At 36.8% G+C, this 19,371-nt stretch overlaps 3 protein-coding genes across 6 annotated transcripts in view; 2 read left to right on the top strand and 1 right to left on the bottom strand.

Annotated features, from left to right (window-relative positions):
- Positions 1 to 2,337: 2,337 nt before the first annotated feature.
- On the top strand, positions 2,338 to 3,405 carry LOC110831987 (uncharacterized). The gene has a single exon (XM_087343245.1). The coding sequence runs from the start codon at positions 2,551 to 2,553 to the stop codon at positions 3,403 to 3,405; it is 855 nt and encodes a 284-aa protein (XP_087199371.1). The 5' UTR covers positions 2,338 to 2,550.
- Positions 3,406 to 5,078: 1,673 nt separating this feature from the next.
- Positions 5,079 to 18,199, bottom strand: LOC110839470 (uncharacterized). 4 transcript variants are annotated; one of them, XM_087343246.1, is made up of 6 exons: positions 12,372 to 12,557; positions 11,893 to 12,036; positions 8,888 to 8,985; positions 8,293 to 8,479; positions 7,483 to 7,698; positions 5,079 to 5,577 (listed from the first exon to the last, which is right to left on the bottom strand). In XM_087343246.1, the coding sequence occupies exons 1-5, from the start codon at positions 12,416 to 12,418 to the stop codon at positions 7,641 to 7,643; spliced, it is 534 nt and encodes a 177-aa protein (XP_087199372.1). In that variant the 5' UTR covers positions 12,419 to 12,557; the 3' UTR covers positions 5,079 to 5,577; positions 7,483 to 7,640. The 4 variants fall into 4 exon arrangements, with proteins under 4 accessions (XP_087199372.1, XP_087199373.1, XP_087199374.1 ...); XM_087343247.1 differs by lacking the exon at positions 5,079 to 5,577 and adding an exon at positions 5,810 to 5,828; XM_087343248.1 differs by lacking the exons at positions 5,079 to 5,577; positions 7,483 to 7,698; positions 8,293 to 8,479; positions 8,888 to 8,985 and adding exons at positions 13,105 to 13,161; positions 13,828 to 13,884; positions 15,913 to 15,974; positions 18,073 to 18,199 and having other exon boundaries at positions 11,896 to 12,036; positions 12,372 to 12,603.
- A 145-nt stretch (positions 18,200 to 18,344) lies between these two features.
- LOC110839578 (uncharacterized) overlaps positions 18,345 to 19,371 on the top strand; it is a 39,455-nt gene continuing 38,428 nt past the window's right edge. Inside the window, exon 1 of the mRNA XM_087343250.1 lies at positions 18,345 to 18,468. The gene's annotated coding sequence lies outside the window, so the exon portion shown is untranslated. The remainder of the gene's footprint in view (positions 18,469 to 19,371) is intronic.

Here is a 19,371-nt window from a genome sequence, read left to right as displayed (position 1 = left end):
AAAAAGAATAAAGGCTGAAAAGAATTAAGAAAATTTATAATGATTTACTCGGGGGTACCAGGGGAAAAGTGGGAATCATCAGGCTTTGCAATGTTGGTCAGGAAAGAACAGAAACTTAAAGTACTAAATTACGAGTGGACATCCCCCAAGAATTGTAAAAATCGGAACAAAATTAAGTTATGGGAGTTATTTGTATTTATCCAAGAAATTACAGATGGAAACAAAGGATGGTTTAAGAAATTATCTTTTCGAACTGGGGCACAGTTGCTGAAGGAGAAATTACTTGAACTTTCTAATAACATATCTCAATGTCTTCAAATACCCAAGGACAGAGAAACAGGTTTGGTTATCACAATACACAAAAAAGGACCTAAAACGAAGGCAATAATTGTAGAGGTATTACATTACTATCAACTGCTTCCAAATTATGTGCAAACATACTTAGAAATAAATTGAATTCAGTCAGGGAAACATTTTTAGGGGAAGAACAATGAGGTTTTAGGGGAGAAAGAATCACTATGGATGCCATATTTACACTTCAACATATTATGGAGAATAAAGAAGAGTTTAAAGTTCTCCAGCATTTATATTATTCATTGGCTACGAGAAAACCTGTGACAGTTTGATTCGTGGCAGGTTTTAAATGAAGAAATCATAGTTAAAATTAATAAGAGCATCACAAAGGCTATATACAAATTTAAAAAATTGTTTTAATTATTTAGATGGACGAACCTCAGAACCCATAATTACCAATAAACGGGTAAGGCAAGGATGTGGACTACCCCATCTTTGTTTATTATATTTACTGGTAGAATAGTTAAAGAATGGGAACAATCTATAAATGATGTAACCGTCCACTGCTCAGCTTCGAAGGTGGACTGGTTAAACAGCGTAGAGCTGTAGCCTACTCGGGGTGGCTGTTGAGTCCCTCTGCTACCGGGGCGATGTGGGGGTTTGCTTCAAGGATAATGTTTTAATTTGCGAGGCGGTGACGGATGCTGGATGTTGTTCGGTCCTAGCTCGTCGGTAGATGTTCTTTGGATCTCAGGAGGGTGTTGTATACCTATATTCTAATTACGGGAATCATAATAACCCCATATAGCACATATATGATTATATGATATGATCTCGTATAAGGTAGAATCAGTAGGTTACTAGAAAAAGTGTAATAGTTATATTGTAGACCTTGTGCAGACAGCAAGACTTTCCATTTCCAGCTGTTGTAAGCAGGGGCGACAGGAAGCCATTATGGTGTCTGCTCCAGATAAGTTTATTGGAAAGGGTTCCAATTATAGTCACAGATAGAGGAGGCCTGCCGAGGTCAAGACGCCCGAACTTTGACAGGGCAAAGGGTCGCTGTCCCCGGGGGTTTATCGTGTCCTCTAATTCGATCCAGAACCACGCCTTGGGACGACACGTTACAGCTTGTTGTATCAGCTGGCATGTAAAAAACTGTCACTGACGTCACAAGGGCGATATCGAGATTTCCTTATAACCCGTGCATTTCGAAGACACATTGGACATATCATTTTACTCGTCAGGAGGAAACTCTGCTGGTCTGCGCATGTATATGTAGCCAACATTCTTTGTCATACGACTGTACTCATCTGAATTATTAAATAAATCATCAACTTTCGAACGTCTTCTCGTCAGACTAGGCAGTCACCTTTCAAGCTGTGTATTCAAACCTACCATCGCCGACCATCATTCCTTGCCTCTCGGGAATATTGCACTCCTGCGGGACTGGCCAATCCCCCGGGATACAACAGAGGAGGTATATTTTTGGTGTCAGAATTGTGGGATACACACAGTCGACGGAAGACTTAAAGCAAGTAATTAAAAGCAGAGGCAACAGTTGACGAACTGCTGAGACTACAGTGTTCTACAAGACTTCAGCTGACGAGCTCTCGGTCCTGATAGAATCTGATAGACACGGCCGACGACGCTTGAACAAGAAGACATTGATAGCTGGCGTGAATTGCTACGCTGCTACAGTGCAAGATCGCCTCTCTTGCGACCTTGTTGCTCAGGGAGACCTCCACTCATCAGGTGGAACGGACCGAGAACCGTGCTTCCCTGAGGGCTGCCAACAACCGCCGCTGAGAGACGCCGCCTCCACTACGAAACCCGGCGCAAGACGATCGAGGTTACTTCAGAGTTCCGTCTCTGCTCTTCGTCAGAAGCCAGAGGGTGCCGAATACCGTTCATCACCACCCCAGAGGGTCCAGGATAACGCACATTTCACCATCTTCATTCTTCCAGGAAGAGTTCGGGGTCCCCTGTGAATTTATTCACAGCCAAGCACTTCCAGAAAAGGGTAAGCTGAGCTGAAATCCTCTTCCAACGCAAACTGTTTGTTGAATTAAGGGGGGAGTTATTAAAAAATTTCATTGAATTGCGATATATGTTAGTTGGGGAAGTAACTTTAATAGAAAAGCAAATTTGCAAATAAACAATAAAACAGTTTACGTTCCCTTCATTAACGTAAGAGTGTAAACCCGAGTGATCTGTTGTATATTGCTGGGTAAGGGTGAATACGAGTATAGAATAATGTCTGAGTCAGAGGAGCCTGTAGGAGGAACGGGAGAAATGGCATCTCAAAATTACTGTAGCATTTCAGAGGCAATGAAGCTGATAGGTGCACCATTTTCAGGAGACAAAAGTAAGCTGAAGGAATTTATTGATAATGTTGACGCCGTCTTTGAGTTGGTAGATCCAGTAAACCATGGGTTATTGTTGAAGTTCATTAAGGCTAAGATTACGGGAGAAGCGAGATCGAAGCTACTCGTGAGAGATTTAACCGGCACCTGGGGTCAAGTTAAAGCGATATTAGAAGAAAATTATGCAACCCGGAGGACGATAGATTTTTATGCGTGTAAAATGTTCAGTATCAGGCAAGAAAAACACGAAAGAATTTCAAGTTGGGGGTCAAGAGTAGACCAGATGCAAAGTGAATTGAGATTAGCTACCAGTAAGGTGTGCAACGAACGAGAATTGGCGGGAGCCATTAGCCTGATCAACTATTTGGCGCGAGCTTGTTTCATCCAGGGACTGTCGAATGATAGAATTCAGACGATCGTTAGGAGCAGGGGTGAACAGCTTTTATTGTCTAGTGCAGTGGAGTTAGCATTAGAAGAAGAGAGTGCATTGTTGTCCGCCAGAGAAAGAGGCCTAGGAGCTTATAGGTCGGAGAATGAACAGAGATTTAGTAGCGGTAACTCAGGACCGAGGTACCAGAGGCCCAGGTACAAGGCGCATGTGATTGCAGAACCTGAGAAAAGAAATGTAGTAATGGGTCACATTGCACGTGATTGTAAGAGAAGTAATAGCTGGAGTATCGAGCCAGGTGCAGGGAAACGGGCCGAGAGGTCAGGAAAGCAGCCAGTCGGGGTAAGAGTAGCATAAGTGCATTAGACACCGTGTCATTTGAAGTAAGAGATGGGAGGAAACTTAGGTTAGTGTTCCTTATTGATACTGGGGCGCACAAATCAATAATCAAGGTGTCCAGTCTACAGCAAGGACTGCGGTATGACAGTACGAACAAGGTGAGGATTCAAGGGATTTCAACAGCTGTCCTTCAGACACTGGGTTCGATTGAGTTACAGTTAGAGATGAAAGATATGTACACAACACACAAATTCCAGGTGGTCAGCGATTGTATTTCCATTCCGTGTGACGCCGTCTTGGGACTAGATTTTTGGGAATCCAAGAGAGCTAAGATAGATTTAGAGACTAGAACTATAGATATGGGCATGTTGAAGGTGAGCTTTGATGACAGGCTATAAAACAGTGCTGGGAACGCACAAATGTATATTAAGTTAGCACCACGATCAGAGACCATAGTCGAAGTACCTACATTACATGAGGGGAGTCTGACGGGAATTGCGGCCAAGGAAGAACTAGTACGAGGAGTCTACATGTCAGAATCATTGACGAAATCAGTGAACGGTCGTTGCGTAATTTGTATTGCCAACACACTAGATACGGAAGTCATCATGCAAGCACCCGAGGTACAGTTAGAACCATACGAATGCGAATCGGATAACATGAGGATAATGTATACTATCAGTAAGAATTATGAATCAGAAAGAGCCAAATTATTGGGTCAACATCTGCGATTGAATCATTTAAATGGGGAGGAAAGGAAGGAAATTCTAAATTTATGCATTAGATACAATGATATCTTCTACCTGCCGGGAGACAAGCTGTTTTGTACTCAGACAATTCAGCATTCGATCCCGACACCCACAATTGATAAGATTAGAGGAATAAATGTCAGACAGTACAGGATACCTCAAGTTTTGAAAGATGAGGTAGACAAACAGACAGATAAGATGCTGTCCGAAGGGATTATTACTCACAGCATGTCACCGTGGAATTCACCTATAATTATGGTACCCAAAAAGATAGATGTTTCAGGAAAACAAAAATGGCGGATGGTCGTAGACTATCAAAATCTGAATGAGGTCACAATAGGGGATAGTTTTCCACTGCCATTGATAACTGATTTGCTAGATTCTTTAGGACAGGCCAAATTCTTCTCGGCGCTGGATTGCGCAATGGGGTATTATGAAATTCCTCTTAATCCAGACGACCAACCTAAAACGGCATTTTCCACACAAAAGGGGCATTTTGAGTATAAAAGAATGCCAATGGGGCTCAAGGGATCGCCTTCGACGTTTCAGAGGTTGATGAATCATATAATGAGTGGTATCCAGGGTGTACAGGCACTGATTTACCTAGATGACATAATTGTATATGCTAGAGATTTGCAGGAGCATAATGATAGATTAATAGAGGTGTTTGACAAATTGAGGGAGTATAATTTAAAATTGCATTTGGACAAGTGCGAATTTTTTAGGGAACAGGTAGTCTACCTAGGTCATGTGATAACGAGAGATGGGGTAAGGCCGGACGAAGCCAAGGTGTCCGCCGTAAGGAACTTTCCCATTCCACAAACACACAAACAAGTGAAGGGTTTTCTCAGATTGACCGGATACTATAGGCGTTTTATTCCACAGTATAGCCAGATAGCAAAGCCGCTATTTTATCTGACAAAGAAGGGAAAATATAAACAATTTAATTAGAAGCAATTTAATTAAAATACAATATTCAACTAAAACAATTTAACGTTTTCATTAAACAATTTAACTATTTAACTGAAACTATTTAACTTTTCGTCTAAAAATACTCAAACTATACTAAATTGGGCAGATTCATGATGTGCTGTATTAACGATGCAAACACCACGTCGCCCATTTCAGGATTCTGCAAAGGAAATAAACATTTGTGTCAGAACGGGAACTGCAATTACGGTAATAAGTATAGAAACACATGCAGCGAAAGTTTATGAACGTTTTGTTATTTTTATTCTTAAATATACAATATGTGAACTAAAGACAATTTAACTAAAGACACTTTAACTGTTTAAATAAAACAAAGTAACTACTTAACTAAAGGAATTTACCTACTTAACTAAACCTATTTAACCTTTTAATTACAAACTACGTAACTAAAGGGGCAGATTCGTTATTTCTTCAATGAGGCCGCAAATTCGATGTGGGCCATTTCTGGATTCTGCAAAGGAAATAAACATTTGGATAAGAACAGGAACTGGAATTATTAGTAACAAGTATGGAGACACTTGCAGCAAAATTTATGAACATATTTTGTTTTTTTTTATTCTTAAATATATAATGCGTGAGCTAAAAACAATTTAGCAAATACAGTATTTAACTTATTTTCTAAAAATAATTTAAACATTAATTTAACTATTCTAAAATGGTATTGTCATGATTTTTTCGATGAATATTATCCATTTCTGGAATCTGGAAAGGAAATAAACATTTGCATCAGAATAGGAACTGCAATTATGGGTAACAAGTATGGAAACACGTACAGCGAATATCTCGTGGTAGGCGATCTCTAAGGATGCAGGTTTTGAAGGAATTTGTAACGAAGCTCATGGTGAAAGACACTGAACTTATTCTAGTTACGTGGACTTCTATGTGAATTACAGACTTCAACCTGATTCAGCAGTTTCTGGGGTGACCTCTGTTTTACCCTCTGTTTCATTTACCTGTCATAACCTGACCTGGTGTTATAACTTTTATGTCGTGCGATTTTCATCTGCACGGAAGTTACGAGTCGGAGGGAGGGCTGGAAATAGTTCAAATGAAAGAACATAAAAATTACAAAGAGAACTTCAGGCTCATAGTATGCCTTCGTGGCAATATCCAGGCACTACACTTAAATGAAAGGCAAGACAGTAATTGCGTGGTGGGCGTTTCCTGTGGCGATAATTAGTTATGTGTGATAATTAGGCAATTACTGGCTTATTCCTCACACTTTGCCAGGTTCTTCTGTTCTGTGATACTTATTTCTAGATGTGGATACAGAAACTTTAAACGAGCTTAATTTCCCTAATTTACGTTTGAAATAAAACACGTTCGTGAATCTGCTCAAAACTCTGTGCAGTGCCTTAATCTTTTCTTCCGAGCTTTACTTTTCTAAATGTTCAGGGTTAGTTATCTTACATTCCGTATAATTCTGTTGGATAAATGTTCCTTGAGTCCTTTGAGATTGCCACCGAACAATTCAAAATCTGAGTTCTTCAATTTGTAGTTCGTGTTTTGAACAGGGGCATTGAAAGTGAAATTACGTATTGAAATGAAGCTCCAGAGGACCATTTCAAAGCCAGTTCTATAAACAATTTTGTGTTATTAATTATACAACTACAAATGTTAATGTTTTAATTTGGTCCCCCCGAAATAATACTTTAAAAGTATTTAATTAATTCAGTTTCTCTGAAAATGTTTAACTGTTACATGACTAGGGCTTTGATTATCACTTCTTTTAAATGGGAAGGTGATGATTTATGATGAACTTCTTCATAACTGAGACAGCAAAATGATCCTTTTAGAATTGTGAAATGTCCTTACCTCCAGTCCCTGCCTTATCTCGACGGCACTTATTTTTGTCGAATTTTCCTGCAAAATTGTCTTAAACATTTTAGCTTCTAGAACTTAAGTCAATCCTGACTCTGAATTTCTATTTTATCATCGCAGTGCTTATGAATCCAGGACAAACTCTACAGCAACTCGCCTCTTGGGAACATATATATGCATGTACATGACGTCCCTAACCTAAGGGAAGTGTGCGTGGAGTTAACTTAAAGGGGCCAAAGGACGAAGGCATTCGATGACTGTCACAGGCTTACGAGATAGTTAATGTCATTAAATGGAAAATCTGATATTCAACACAAATATGTCCCACTGTCTCATTTAAAATGGCTTCTTTGAACAAACATTTGCAGGCGAAACCTTTTCACATTTTTATGTATTATGCAAACAGGATGAAGATTTTTCTTAATAATGAAGAAAAAGCAAAGTGTAACTCAACTCGAAAATGATCATTGATTCAAACGTGGGGATTTGTTGGGCCCACATAATAGCTGAAATCCAAAGAAGAGTTGACACTAACCTCATTGTTAGTAGACAGCTGGCAGTCGGGTTGTTGAGCGGCGTCGAAAAATCGTTCGTTAGAAAAACAGCCAATTTCTGTGGAACCAAAATCTTGCTCAAAATCTGGCAGAGGAACATTTGTGTCTTCTGCCCCTCCGGCCACTTCACAAAGGAAGCTCAGAGAGTCCGTAATTCCTGCTGTGGCCGACTGCGAGTCGCTGCTCTTGTTTTGTCCCTGAAATTCAGAAAATGGTGGATTAGTGGGCTGCAACCCATGAAACAAAGTATTGATACGACGTGCGATATAATAGTACGATGTAAATTAACGTGGTGGATATTATGCAGATGCACTCTTCCCAATTCAAATTTGATGAAAATGTGACAGAGGATTTTGATGTAAACCCAACAGAAATGGTTAACAGGAATGAAAGTTTAATTATAGGAGATTTCAGTGCTCAAGTAGGAAATGACGTAATTCTCGTAGGCCAAGAAAAATGGCGACGTGTATATTTAATGTCCTTATAAATATAAACTATTTGTACATTAATATCCTAACAGCCAGCTTCTTTTTAAAGAAACAGAAGAGCACATAAATTAATGTTTAAAACTTAGAGTTTTAGGGATTTAAGCAGTAGAATCTGCTAAATAAATTCAACTGCAATGCGTTCTTACAAACAAGGGAAGATAAACTTCCCAACAAACACCGATAATCGAGAGTTCACTCTAGTAATTTTTTCGAATCTGACATTTCACACTCGTTTGTTTTCCACGTGCAAGTGACAGATGGCAGGCGAGTGACTTCGTCCAAAGAGTAATGACGACGACTTACCTCTGACGTGTGCCTGTGGTTCCTCCTCTTCGATGTTCTTCGGCAGGCAGGGGACGGGCGCTGCTGGTCTGGGCCGTCATGAGGCGTCGCTTCACCGACTGGCGTCTTGTTCGTCGCAATTTCTTATCGCAGGCCTGCTCCCGAAGGCGCTTCTGCATGCGGGCCTCCTGAGGGATGTAGACGTAATCTGAAAACAGAAAGAATGACATTCAGGTCACAGCATTCCGTAAACGGTTGCTTCTGATCGCGTGGTTTGACGTGAGAGGAGGAAAATCAGCGACATTCATAAATCATGCAATACAGAAAGACAGGAACAGTAAAATGCCTTTTGATCATATCTAATCGCAGAATTAAATGTTTAAGTTCCTCCCATTTTAATATTATAACTTCTCGATATCTGGGTTCTGGTGCCGTGACTCGTAAGTAGATGAAAAGGTTTTGGAGAAAATAAAGACTCGTCAAAAGTTCTCTTACTTCAAATCGCCAGCAGTCAATCCCAAATAAATCAAAATCGGTGAGGTTTCTCAGAATTTTCGGCTACATTTTTTGGAATGTTCTGCTGCTTTTTGATGTTAAAAGAGAATTAATTACTTGCCATTATATTTCTTCTTATGCTCCGCGGCCGCCTGGCGTGCGCGGGCAAAATACTCGTCCTTGTGCACTCCTTCAATGGCCCTCCACATGCAACCAAGTCTGCAAGTAGAAGAAGAAAAACTTGTAAGAACACAGGCAGGTGGTAGGACGAACGTCCAAGGGTAAAGGCAAAGGCAGTGGCGTATGAGAGCGCACGAAATGTTTCAGCTGTTCTGGACAATCAGAACATTTTCAGCAAGTGGAAATAAGATATCCAATTTCGAATTCACCTTATGCATACTCTGCCAGTTTTGGATCTTTGCACTTTTACAGTAAAAGAATTGTTCCGGGCGGTCTCATAAATTCTACTTCTCTACTGTAGTCTAGACCAGTGGTATTCAACCTTTTTTGTTCGCGTACCCTGCCCCCCTCCCGATATAATTTCTCTTCAGCTTTGTACCCCCAAAGTTGTTGGTGTATAATTCAAGTTATACATAGTATATAATCTACATGAAAAGAAATTAAATGTTACGTTACTGATTATTCAGTGTTTATCATAAAATAATATATATATTTTTTAAATTTCATGTACCTCCTAAGATGTCTTCGCGTACCCCAGGTTGAATATCACTGGTCTACATTTCTGTCCTAAATATCATGTGTTCAGTTCATAATAAGGTAAATATAAATTTATGTAATCCAGCAATAAAAAGCAAATTAGCAATCAAGTTAATGTGCCGAGTTTGTGAGTAGAATTTTACAAGAGTCAATATTTTATTGTGGTCGCCATGTTTTTTATTGTTTCATTCTACAAAAAATTCTATAATTATTGCTTTAATAATCAATAACTTTTTTATTTATGGGATTTGCATGATTCTCGGTGTAAATAAGGATTATTTCCTTAAACGACATTTACCAGCTGATATATGGAATTGTGAAGTCTGTTTACGGTTTTAGTCCGTAAATATTATTTAAACGTGTTTCGATTTCAAGGGTTTAAACCGTAAATGATTATCTGCGTTGTGCATGTCCTCATAGCAACCACCAGAGTTTACAGAGGAAACGAATGGATTGTGTACATACATACTCGTATATCATTTCCGTCATTAATAATAACACGACAATAACACCAACAGTTGTCACAGCATCATAATAGAAAATACCGCATTTTTATTTATGGGATTTGCATGATTCTCGGTGTAAATAAGGATTATTTCCTTAAACGACATTTACCAGCTGATATATGGAATTGTGAAGTCTGTTTACGGTTTTAGTCCGTAAATATTATTTAAACGTGTTTCGATTTCAAGGGTTTAAACCGTAAATGATTATCTGCGTTGTGCATGTCCTCATAGCAACCACCAGAGTTTACAGAGGAAACGAATGGATTGTGTACATACATACTCGTATATCATTTCCGTCATTAATAATAACACGACAATAACACCAACAGTTGTCACAGCATCATAATAGAAAATACCGCATTAGCTGTCCGTCACAGCTTCTACAAGTCTTGTTCGTTCGTATTTACTTATTTCTCCCTCCTTTTCTTTTATTGCTAATGAGGGTGTGAATAATGACCATCACAAAGTCTAAATTTAAAGGAACGAGAATTTTGTCTTCCAGCATTTGTCTTTTGCACTAAAAAGGTGGATGAAACTCCGCCCGAAGAGAAATCGTTCATAGGAATGGCTTTGCTTTGTACTGCAGACATCATGTCTTGCAGACTGGATTTCTGGACAGAATGATGTCTGGGTGGGGTGGAGATTTTTAAACTCTGTATTCCTGAGACAATAATTTTACTAGGGATATTTAAATCCTTCATTTTATTATGCATAAGATTTTCACAAAGTGACGAAAATTGTTCCTCAAATATTCATTAGGCACACACAAAATTCGCAAAAATATTAATCGGTTTCCACCGTCAAGATTTCTTGGGTACTGGTAAATACATAAAATTTGGGGGGGGGGAAGAAACGTACCCAAGGTTTTAAACACATCAATAGAATTCTGCCGAGGACCCCTCTATAGGTCTCTGGCAGTTCCATAGGATGAAATCTAGACTCAACTATTAGCGGTACAAAAACACACTCCACACCTATAGAGCAATTTGAGTGCTACACTCCGTACAAATATGTCCTCACATCTTCCTGAAAGCTAAATCAATACGCCATATGTGGAAGAATACCACAGCCTGCACGTTTTAATGCGTGATTTGATTTTCCGACGTTGGCCACTCTGCAGGAAGCCATCTCGGGAGGTAGTTTCGTTTCCCGCAGAGGGAGTGCTAACGGTCGGACCCTAACATAACCTAAAAGCAGGTTCCTCTCAGCTCAGAACCTTTTCTCTGCTATCTAAAATTGTACAATTAAAATATACAAAACCTTGATTTTACCCAGTTTCAAGATGGGTGTGAAGGTTGGTCTATAACACTAAGGGAGGAATGTGGACTGAGGATGAATGAGAAAAGTGGCTGAGAATATTTGGACAGAAACAGAATGAATGCTAGGCTGGAAAAAGTTACACAAGGAGAAGAGGTGGGCAGGGCATCTAGCCCCATTTAAGACAAGGAGTTTTGGTAGGCAAACCAAATGGAAAGAGACAACCAGTGGCAGGCCCTTGCAAACACGGTAATCAACCATCAGGTTCTATAAAATGTTTGGAATTTCACAAGTGATTGGGCAAATGTTGGCTTCTGAGGAAGGACTGGGCTTTTTGGAAGAGCAGGGCTATATGACATGTCCAAAGATGCTGCCAACACATATGTAAAAGTGCCTAATAGAGAAGTCCAGGAAGATGTTAAGGAGAAGTATAAGGAAATTCTTTATTGATGTATTTGGATTTAGGAAAGAGAACCATGATAGCTGCAGAACATTTTTTTTACAACATTACTGCCTCTGTAAATGAAGATGATTAATAAAAAAAAGAAAATGTTTACTGCATTTCACAAAAGTCAATGAAGCAGCTCTCCATTGTCCAATGTTCCTGTAAGGTATCAATCAGACTACAAATGTAACAGTGACTTACGTGGCACTCATGGTTAGGGTCGATATTGCAGTTATTATACAAAAGCTGTTCCTTTTAACGTTCATCCTCCCCCTACTCAAGGTGCTCTGTTCTCTCGAAACGTCAGTGTTTACTCCAGTAAACCACCTTACATGGCTGGTAGCCCTAGAAGAAATCATTACAGTCAAGGCTGGACGTAACATAAAATCATGAAAATATGTACCTAATTTATATTTGTGTTATCTTTTCAATCATCTTAACTTTTAAAATTGTTTTCCTGTCATATCTTAGCATAGCAATTCAGATAAAAGATTTTGCGAAATAATGTTGACATCTATCACCACAAAAGCAAAAGCTAAACCCACACCACAGTAGAAACTTCAAATAATAGGTCTGCTGAATTTGAATGGCTTTGAAGACAATTTGTTGTTCACAAATGCTCTGCACATTAAATTGTTAACAAGTAATAGTTCTAAAGTACACCTTGTATTGCAACTTACCTCACGCTTATCTCATTGTTATTTTCATGTGGGTATTGCAGAGACATTCTCTTACGCTATTCATTGGAGTAAATGATGAAAGCATTTGCTGGTCTACAGACTCTCTGATTCCACACAACAGCAAGATGACACTTTGCTGTTTCTTTTCCATGTTTTACTTTTCTCTTCTGTTGGCCATGTTTCTTCGGCTCAACTTGTATTTTGTCCCGGTGCATGTTGTCATCTTTATTTCCTGAAAGAATAGTGGAATCCATACATAATACAGTTTTAAAAGTATAAGATTCAGAATATGGTCAGCAGCATAATAAAACATGGCTGTTTCCAAACTTTTTTCTTCTCTGAAGAAGTACAAACATCTTAAGCAACTATAATGGATATTTTACAGGATCAAAAGTGTTTCTCAGGCAGTAAATTTAACACAAATTGCCAAGTAGACATTCATTGATGCAAGAATATTATTAGCAGAAACTGCGGAGGTAAATGGAGTTCAAAATTGACTCATGCTGTCATTTTGACTTGAAAACCAATGGATTGATTTTGATCAACTTTTGTACTGAAGGCACAAATTTGTTGAAGAATCCAAAATATCTTAAAGATGAGCCCAAATTATAAAATATTTTGAATAATTCCTATTTATATGACAGCAAAGTTAAAATCTGAAAATGATACCAGAGGAATCACGCCAAAGTCTACTCACTTCAAGTTACTTTTTTTGGGAAAAGAGAGATCTTACCTTTGTCATCTAAGATGCAATTCACAAACGCATCTAATTCATCTTTTAGTGTTGTTTCTGGAACACAAAAATAGAACAGAGTCAAGTATTATATTCAGCCTACATTATTTTTTTGTATCTAAAAGAATTACAGTTTTTTGTGAAATCACAAGGCAACACCATAACAACTTGGCATCAAATAAAGTGAGAATTATTAAATATGTATCACAAGTTGCAGGTAAATACACTACATATAATGAAACTAATGAAAATGGTAATCCATTAGTTCAGTTTTTGCAGTTTTAAAGGTAATGAGGAATAAAGGACATCAACAAGATTTCTATATTTCAGTATTTTTCTGAATTATCTGATAGATAAGTTATTTCCAAAAGCAACTAACATATTAGTTTTGCTGTATTTGATGCAAGTAATAGTGCCCCAGCAACAGGAATAACTAATATTTTCCACCCATGCATCATGTTTTAGTTTCTTGGGAGAAATTTTACCTACGAGATAAATGAAATTTTACATAATAACTTACGAATCAACATTTCTGTCAGAGTCTTGTGTATATAGGATGAGAAAAAAGTCTTGAGTATAATTGTAGCTGCCAGTAAAATAGGCTTACTTACACACAGTCTGTTTTATGAAATATCTGCATAGAAGTCTGAAAATGACAGCAGAGGAAACATGCCAAAATCGTTATTCACTTCAGGTTACTTTTTGGGACGAGAGAGGTCTTACCTTTTTCATCTAAGATGCAGTTTATATATGCAGCCAACTCGTCTGTCATAGTTGGTTCTGGAAAAACAAACAGAACAGAGTCAAGGATTACATTCAGCCTACATTCTTTTTTCTGTATCTAAAAAAAGACAGTTTAGTGAATTCACTCGGCAACACCACAACAACTGGGTATCAAATTAACTGAGAATCATTAAATTTTTACTGCAAGTTGCAGGTAAATACACTGTATATAATTAAACTAGTGGAAATGGTTATCCATTACTTCAGTATTTCAGAATGAATAAGTTAATGTTAATGAGAACCTGGTTTCTCTATTAGATTATTTATAAAGGTACATGGACAAGGAACATTTATAAATAATCTGTTATAATAAAGGACTTGACAGTTTTTATATTTCAGTATTTTTCTGATTTATCTGATAAGTTTTTTTCCAAAAACAACTAACTAATTGGTTTTGCTGTATCTGACATAAGTAATATAGTTCCCTGACAACAGTACAAAGAAACATGGCTGTCTCCAATGTACCAGACCCTGAGAACACATAATTTTCTTCTTTTGCTGAAGAGTTACAGACATAGGAAGCTTAAGTAATAAAAAATGCTTGTGTACAGAAGGGGTGAGGTTTAAGTAACATCATATGCGAATTGTGAGTGACAGACAAACAGTTTTGTGTTTCAAATGACACTACGAATAAAAATATTTACTACTACGGAACAGCATTACATGCATGCTAATGAGTGGTCGATTAATGAATCAGCCTTTCTGTCAGTCTTATGTAAGGCATAAATGGTACTTTTATTATACTTATGCAATATCAACTCATTTTAATTTGAGGTCACATTATGGAGGTAAGAGCCCCAAAACTATTCTGGGAATTGGCTTATGTATATAGGATGAGAAACAAGTCTTCTATATAATTGTAGCTCTCTGTAAAATAAGCTTACTTACACATGGTCTGTTTTATGAAATATCTGCATTGGAGTAACTGATTTTGAGAAAATAAATGGTAATAAGCACACAGAATGGCACAGAATCCAAGACACAATGGTCATCGCAAGTCATAAAGTTGTATCAAGGCAGAAGGTGGCCACTTTGAATATTTAAGAAAATAAGTAATTTGTTTATGTATGTGCTTGCAAAGATGTTTGTAAGGACAGACATGAAAATTCATTAATTTAAATAAATTCTAAAAAGAAACATTGATATGCATTTTCATTTCAACATCTTGTGAGTGCAACTGCAATGGACATTTCCACTGATGTCTACGAGATTTACAACATATTTCATGCACATACAAGTCACCTGCCTTGCATAAATGAAACCATTTTAATGCAGCCTCCTTTTGAGTAATTCTGCCATATTGTTTACAGTATTATTAGGTCTTCTGGGAAAAGAGACCAAATTTGGGAGATGTTTTAATAATTGTCATCATTGGCTCAATCTAACAATAACACTTGAATTAAATTGGAAGCTGACCACACAAAGCTTGTTTGAAATGTAAATAGGCCTGAAAATAAAATAATACGTAGGCTATATTAGGAAGAGACCATACGCAAGTTACTTTATTGTAAAATTGCCTTCAAGCTTGACCAACCACTGACAATGTAAAACTGTTTTGTGATGACTTTGTTTTTGCAAGGAATGGATTATGATTAAATTTGTTTTTAGGGACATTTCAAACTTTTCTGCACATTCAAATTCTTTTTTAAAAAAAATAGGCAGTATCTTACAGGATCAAAATTGTTTCTCTTGAAATATGTTGAACACAAATTGCCAAGTAGACATTCAATGATGCAAAAATGTTATTAGTAGAAGCTGTAGAGATAAATGGAATACAAGGTTGAATCATGCTGTCATTTTATGACTTGAAATCCAGTGGACTGATTTTGATAAACTTTTGTACTGAAGGCACAAATTTGCAAAACAATCCAAGATGTCCTAAAGATGAGCCCAAATAATAACACATTTTGAATAATTGCTGTTTAGAAGACAGCAAAATTAAAATCTGAAAATGACAGCAGAGGAAACACATCAAAATCTTTACTCAATTCAAGTTACTTTTTTGGGAGGAGAGAGAGGTCTTACCTTTGTCAAACAGGATGCCATTGATGAAGGTATCAAACTCCTCCATGTTTATACTTGGTATACTACGAACCCAGAAACAGAACAGTCAAGGATTAAATTCAGCCAACATTTTTTTTCTGTATCTAAAAAAATGGCAGTTTACTGAATTCACTAGGCAACTTGGGATCAAATTAAATGAGAATAATCCATTAGATGAGTTTGCCTAAATGAATAATTTAATTGTAATGGTAGAGGGGTAACTGATGTGCACTTTGACCGTTTAGAAGCATCATGACCAAATACTTGTGATGAAGCAAACAATGGGAAAATGCTTTGAATATAACACAGACGTGCCTGTGTTATTTATTGATCTCAGGCAAGCTTTTTACAGCATATATAGAAGTGAATTATTTATTGCTTTAGGATCTTATGCTATTGCAGAAAAAATAAAAAGGAACTGAAGATAAATGAAATATTGTTAGAAATCCAAACAAATTTGTGCTAATGTTGATGATATTTTCTTGGTTGCAAGAAATGTTCCAGCATTAAAGGAATTATTATCTGCATTTGCAGCTGAGGGAAGAAAAATGGGTCTAGAAATTAATGAAGTGAAATCTCAATACATAAAAATGCCCTCATTACAAGCAAGAACATAACCTCAAAACTTACCTATAGGTGATTTCAATTTTGAAGGTGTTGAAAGTTTTACGTGTTGGGATCAGTGAAAATAAAATTTGGAAAGACATTCATTTTAAAATGATGACAGCAAACCATGCTATTGTGTACATACTAATCTTTGTCCCAAAACACTAAAGTAATATTCAAAACTGAACAAAATCTATTCTAAGTTATGTGTCAGAAACTTGGACAATGACTTCAGAAGAAATAAAGGCCCTTAGAATGATGAGGAGGAAGAGGATGTGTAGAAATTATAAAATTCATAAAATCTGTGACAGATGGTGAGGGCATAATGAAAAAATTAATAACAAAAGAACGCATAAAACATTAGGACAACAAAAATGGAAGGAAGACTGGTAGACCAGGTAAGAGATGTAGAGATGAGGCTGAAGAGGATTTGAAAATTGTGGGAATATGAAATTGGTATAAAGTGGCTAAGGACCACCAAGAATGGAGGGAAAATGCACTGAAAGCCAAGGTCCACAATGCCTATAGTTCTTGAAAGGAAGAAGAGTGATGTTGAATGGCAGGATGATGAAATGAATTAGTTGTAAAGGACGTGGAGGGAAGTGGTCATGGCCTAATTTAAGGTTTGCCTTTAGGAACTGAGGGAAAGGAGGACAACCCCATCATGTTCGCTGCTCTCTGAGCCAAGATTCTTGCCCATAACCTCTGGAATGAAAATAATGAATTGACTGCTACTTTGGGTATAACCAGGTATTGAACACATTACTCCTTTAATTACATTGTGAAACATGGATTTTCAGCATTATTTTCTACATGTATAGTCGCTTTAACATAAAAATCTGAATAGTAGCCTTCTCATGATAAATGTGAGGAAATTTCCCTATTGTAAATAACAATAAATCTTCAATCAGTATAACTGGTATTGGGGGATATTTAAACCTGGGAACATGTAAAATGAAAAAGGAGTGACGTTCGTTTTACAAATAACAATACTATCAGTGCTAGAATCCTATAAGTTAATCCCTCTTCAAATTATAATTCAGTCAATGAGGTTATACCATTCTTTGACGTACTCGAAAACATTTATCTTGAAACTAGCACATTACCTCCATTTCAGTACTATATAAATTACATAAATTTAGAATTTATTTTACAGGCCTACAATGTGCTTTAATTTACTGCTAAAATACTTTTATTAACATTGTATTGCATTGATGTTAATCTATATTAATGTTGGATGTGAATACCTTATATTTGGTTCTACGTATTTTATGCCGGAGTACATTTCACACGTTTTCAGTTAATATTACATGCCTCTCTAAATTTGAATTATTGTGATGATAAAATTTTTAAACAGTTGCATCACCTTTAATGTCCATGTACTTAGAATGTTTCGTACTTGCAAATAACACGAAACCTTCCATTTTTCTTCAATTAATTTATTATCCATTTATAACTGAATGGTTAAAGTTACCGTAATAAGGGATATTGTGCTTAAAATTACAAGTATTTTTCAGAAAATGAAAGAGTACTCACAGGTCGTCGTAAACAAATTTTTCGTACGATGGGCGTTAAATTATCTTGTAACGTCACACCAATCACAGCGATACTAAAGCATCACGTGAGTGCTATTTCCAATGCATGCGTAATATGCATAAAAACTATTTAAAATATTCTCGATAATTAATATATATAAAATAAATTTAAATTAATATCATATGTTAACTTAAATTAGAATTTTTGTGATAATAAAATTTAGAACAACAGTTACGTTATCTGTAATGTACGAAAAAGATCTTTCATCTGTCCTCCTTCAATTTTGACGTCACAGGAATCGCAGCGATACTGAAGCATTGCGTGAATCTGTGTCGGATAGATGCCTAAACACTCGTAGAAATACGATTTAAGCCAGTCTGGATGGTTAATTTATAGGTAATAATAGATTTAATTTATATAATACACTTACGCTCCGTATGACTGTCTATTAAAAAGTTGACCTGAAATTGCAAATGGTTGTTTCCGATCTCGTGTTAAAGAGAATGTACCTAAAAATCTCATGAAATACTTTACGTCAACAGTTACAGACATGGTGTGAATATAAAACTTTGAGGTTATGTTCGACGAATTTCACATAGTGTGTGTATATAATTAAGTTCTTTGTCCCTTCAAAGAAAAACAATTTCTGACATACTTACGGTTGCAAGTGATGATGAAAGCATTTGACCTGAGTCAGTTTTGATCATATAATCATCTCTTCATGAGACAAGACCACCAACTCATGAACTACATTGAATTATAGGAGATGGTGCACAGGCATAATGATTGCAGCTGAGTATAAGTGACAGTTGCAACTGTATTTGGTTGAATTCACTATTTACACTGAACTCAATAATTAACCTTTGGGCTTGAAGTTCATCTAATTAATAATTAAAAATTCAGTTGCTACTGCAAAGAAAACAATCCGTCACCAAAGATCTGTTGTTGATGCTGTTTATGGAAATAATTGATGTGTAATTTGAGAATAATATGAAACCCATAAATATATTCTGTGGTAAAATGCAGAATTACCGAACATTAAAGATGGTGGCACACACAGCCTTAAAAGGTTAATATTAATTTTGGAACGTTGTTATCAGAGCAATGACTACAAGACTAAATTGTTAATTGACTTCACTGGAATGCTGTCTGAACATGTGAGTATATCATTAGAATGTAATTACATTCTATAGGTCCGTCAGAGTTCAAGCCAAGGATGTGGAAGATGTCATAGTATGAATATGAACATTTATTAGAATAAAATATGAAAACAAAATAAAAAGTTATCAAACCATTGCT

Source organism: Zootermopsis nevadensis, unplaced genomic scaffold (genome assembly GCF_977971745.1).
Source record: "Zootermopsis nevadensis isolate Lab colony 2312 unplaced genomic scaffold, Znev_1.0 Znev_ptg000005l, whole genome shotgun sequence".
NCBI lineage: Eukaryota > Metazoa > Arthropoda > Insecta > Blattodea > Termopsidae > Zootermopsis > Zootermopsis nevadensis.
Note: the sequence above shows the minus strand (reverse complement) of the source record. Positions and strands in the feature narration are given on the sequence as shown.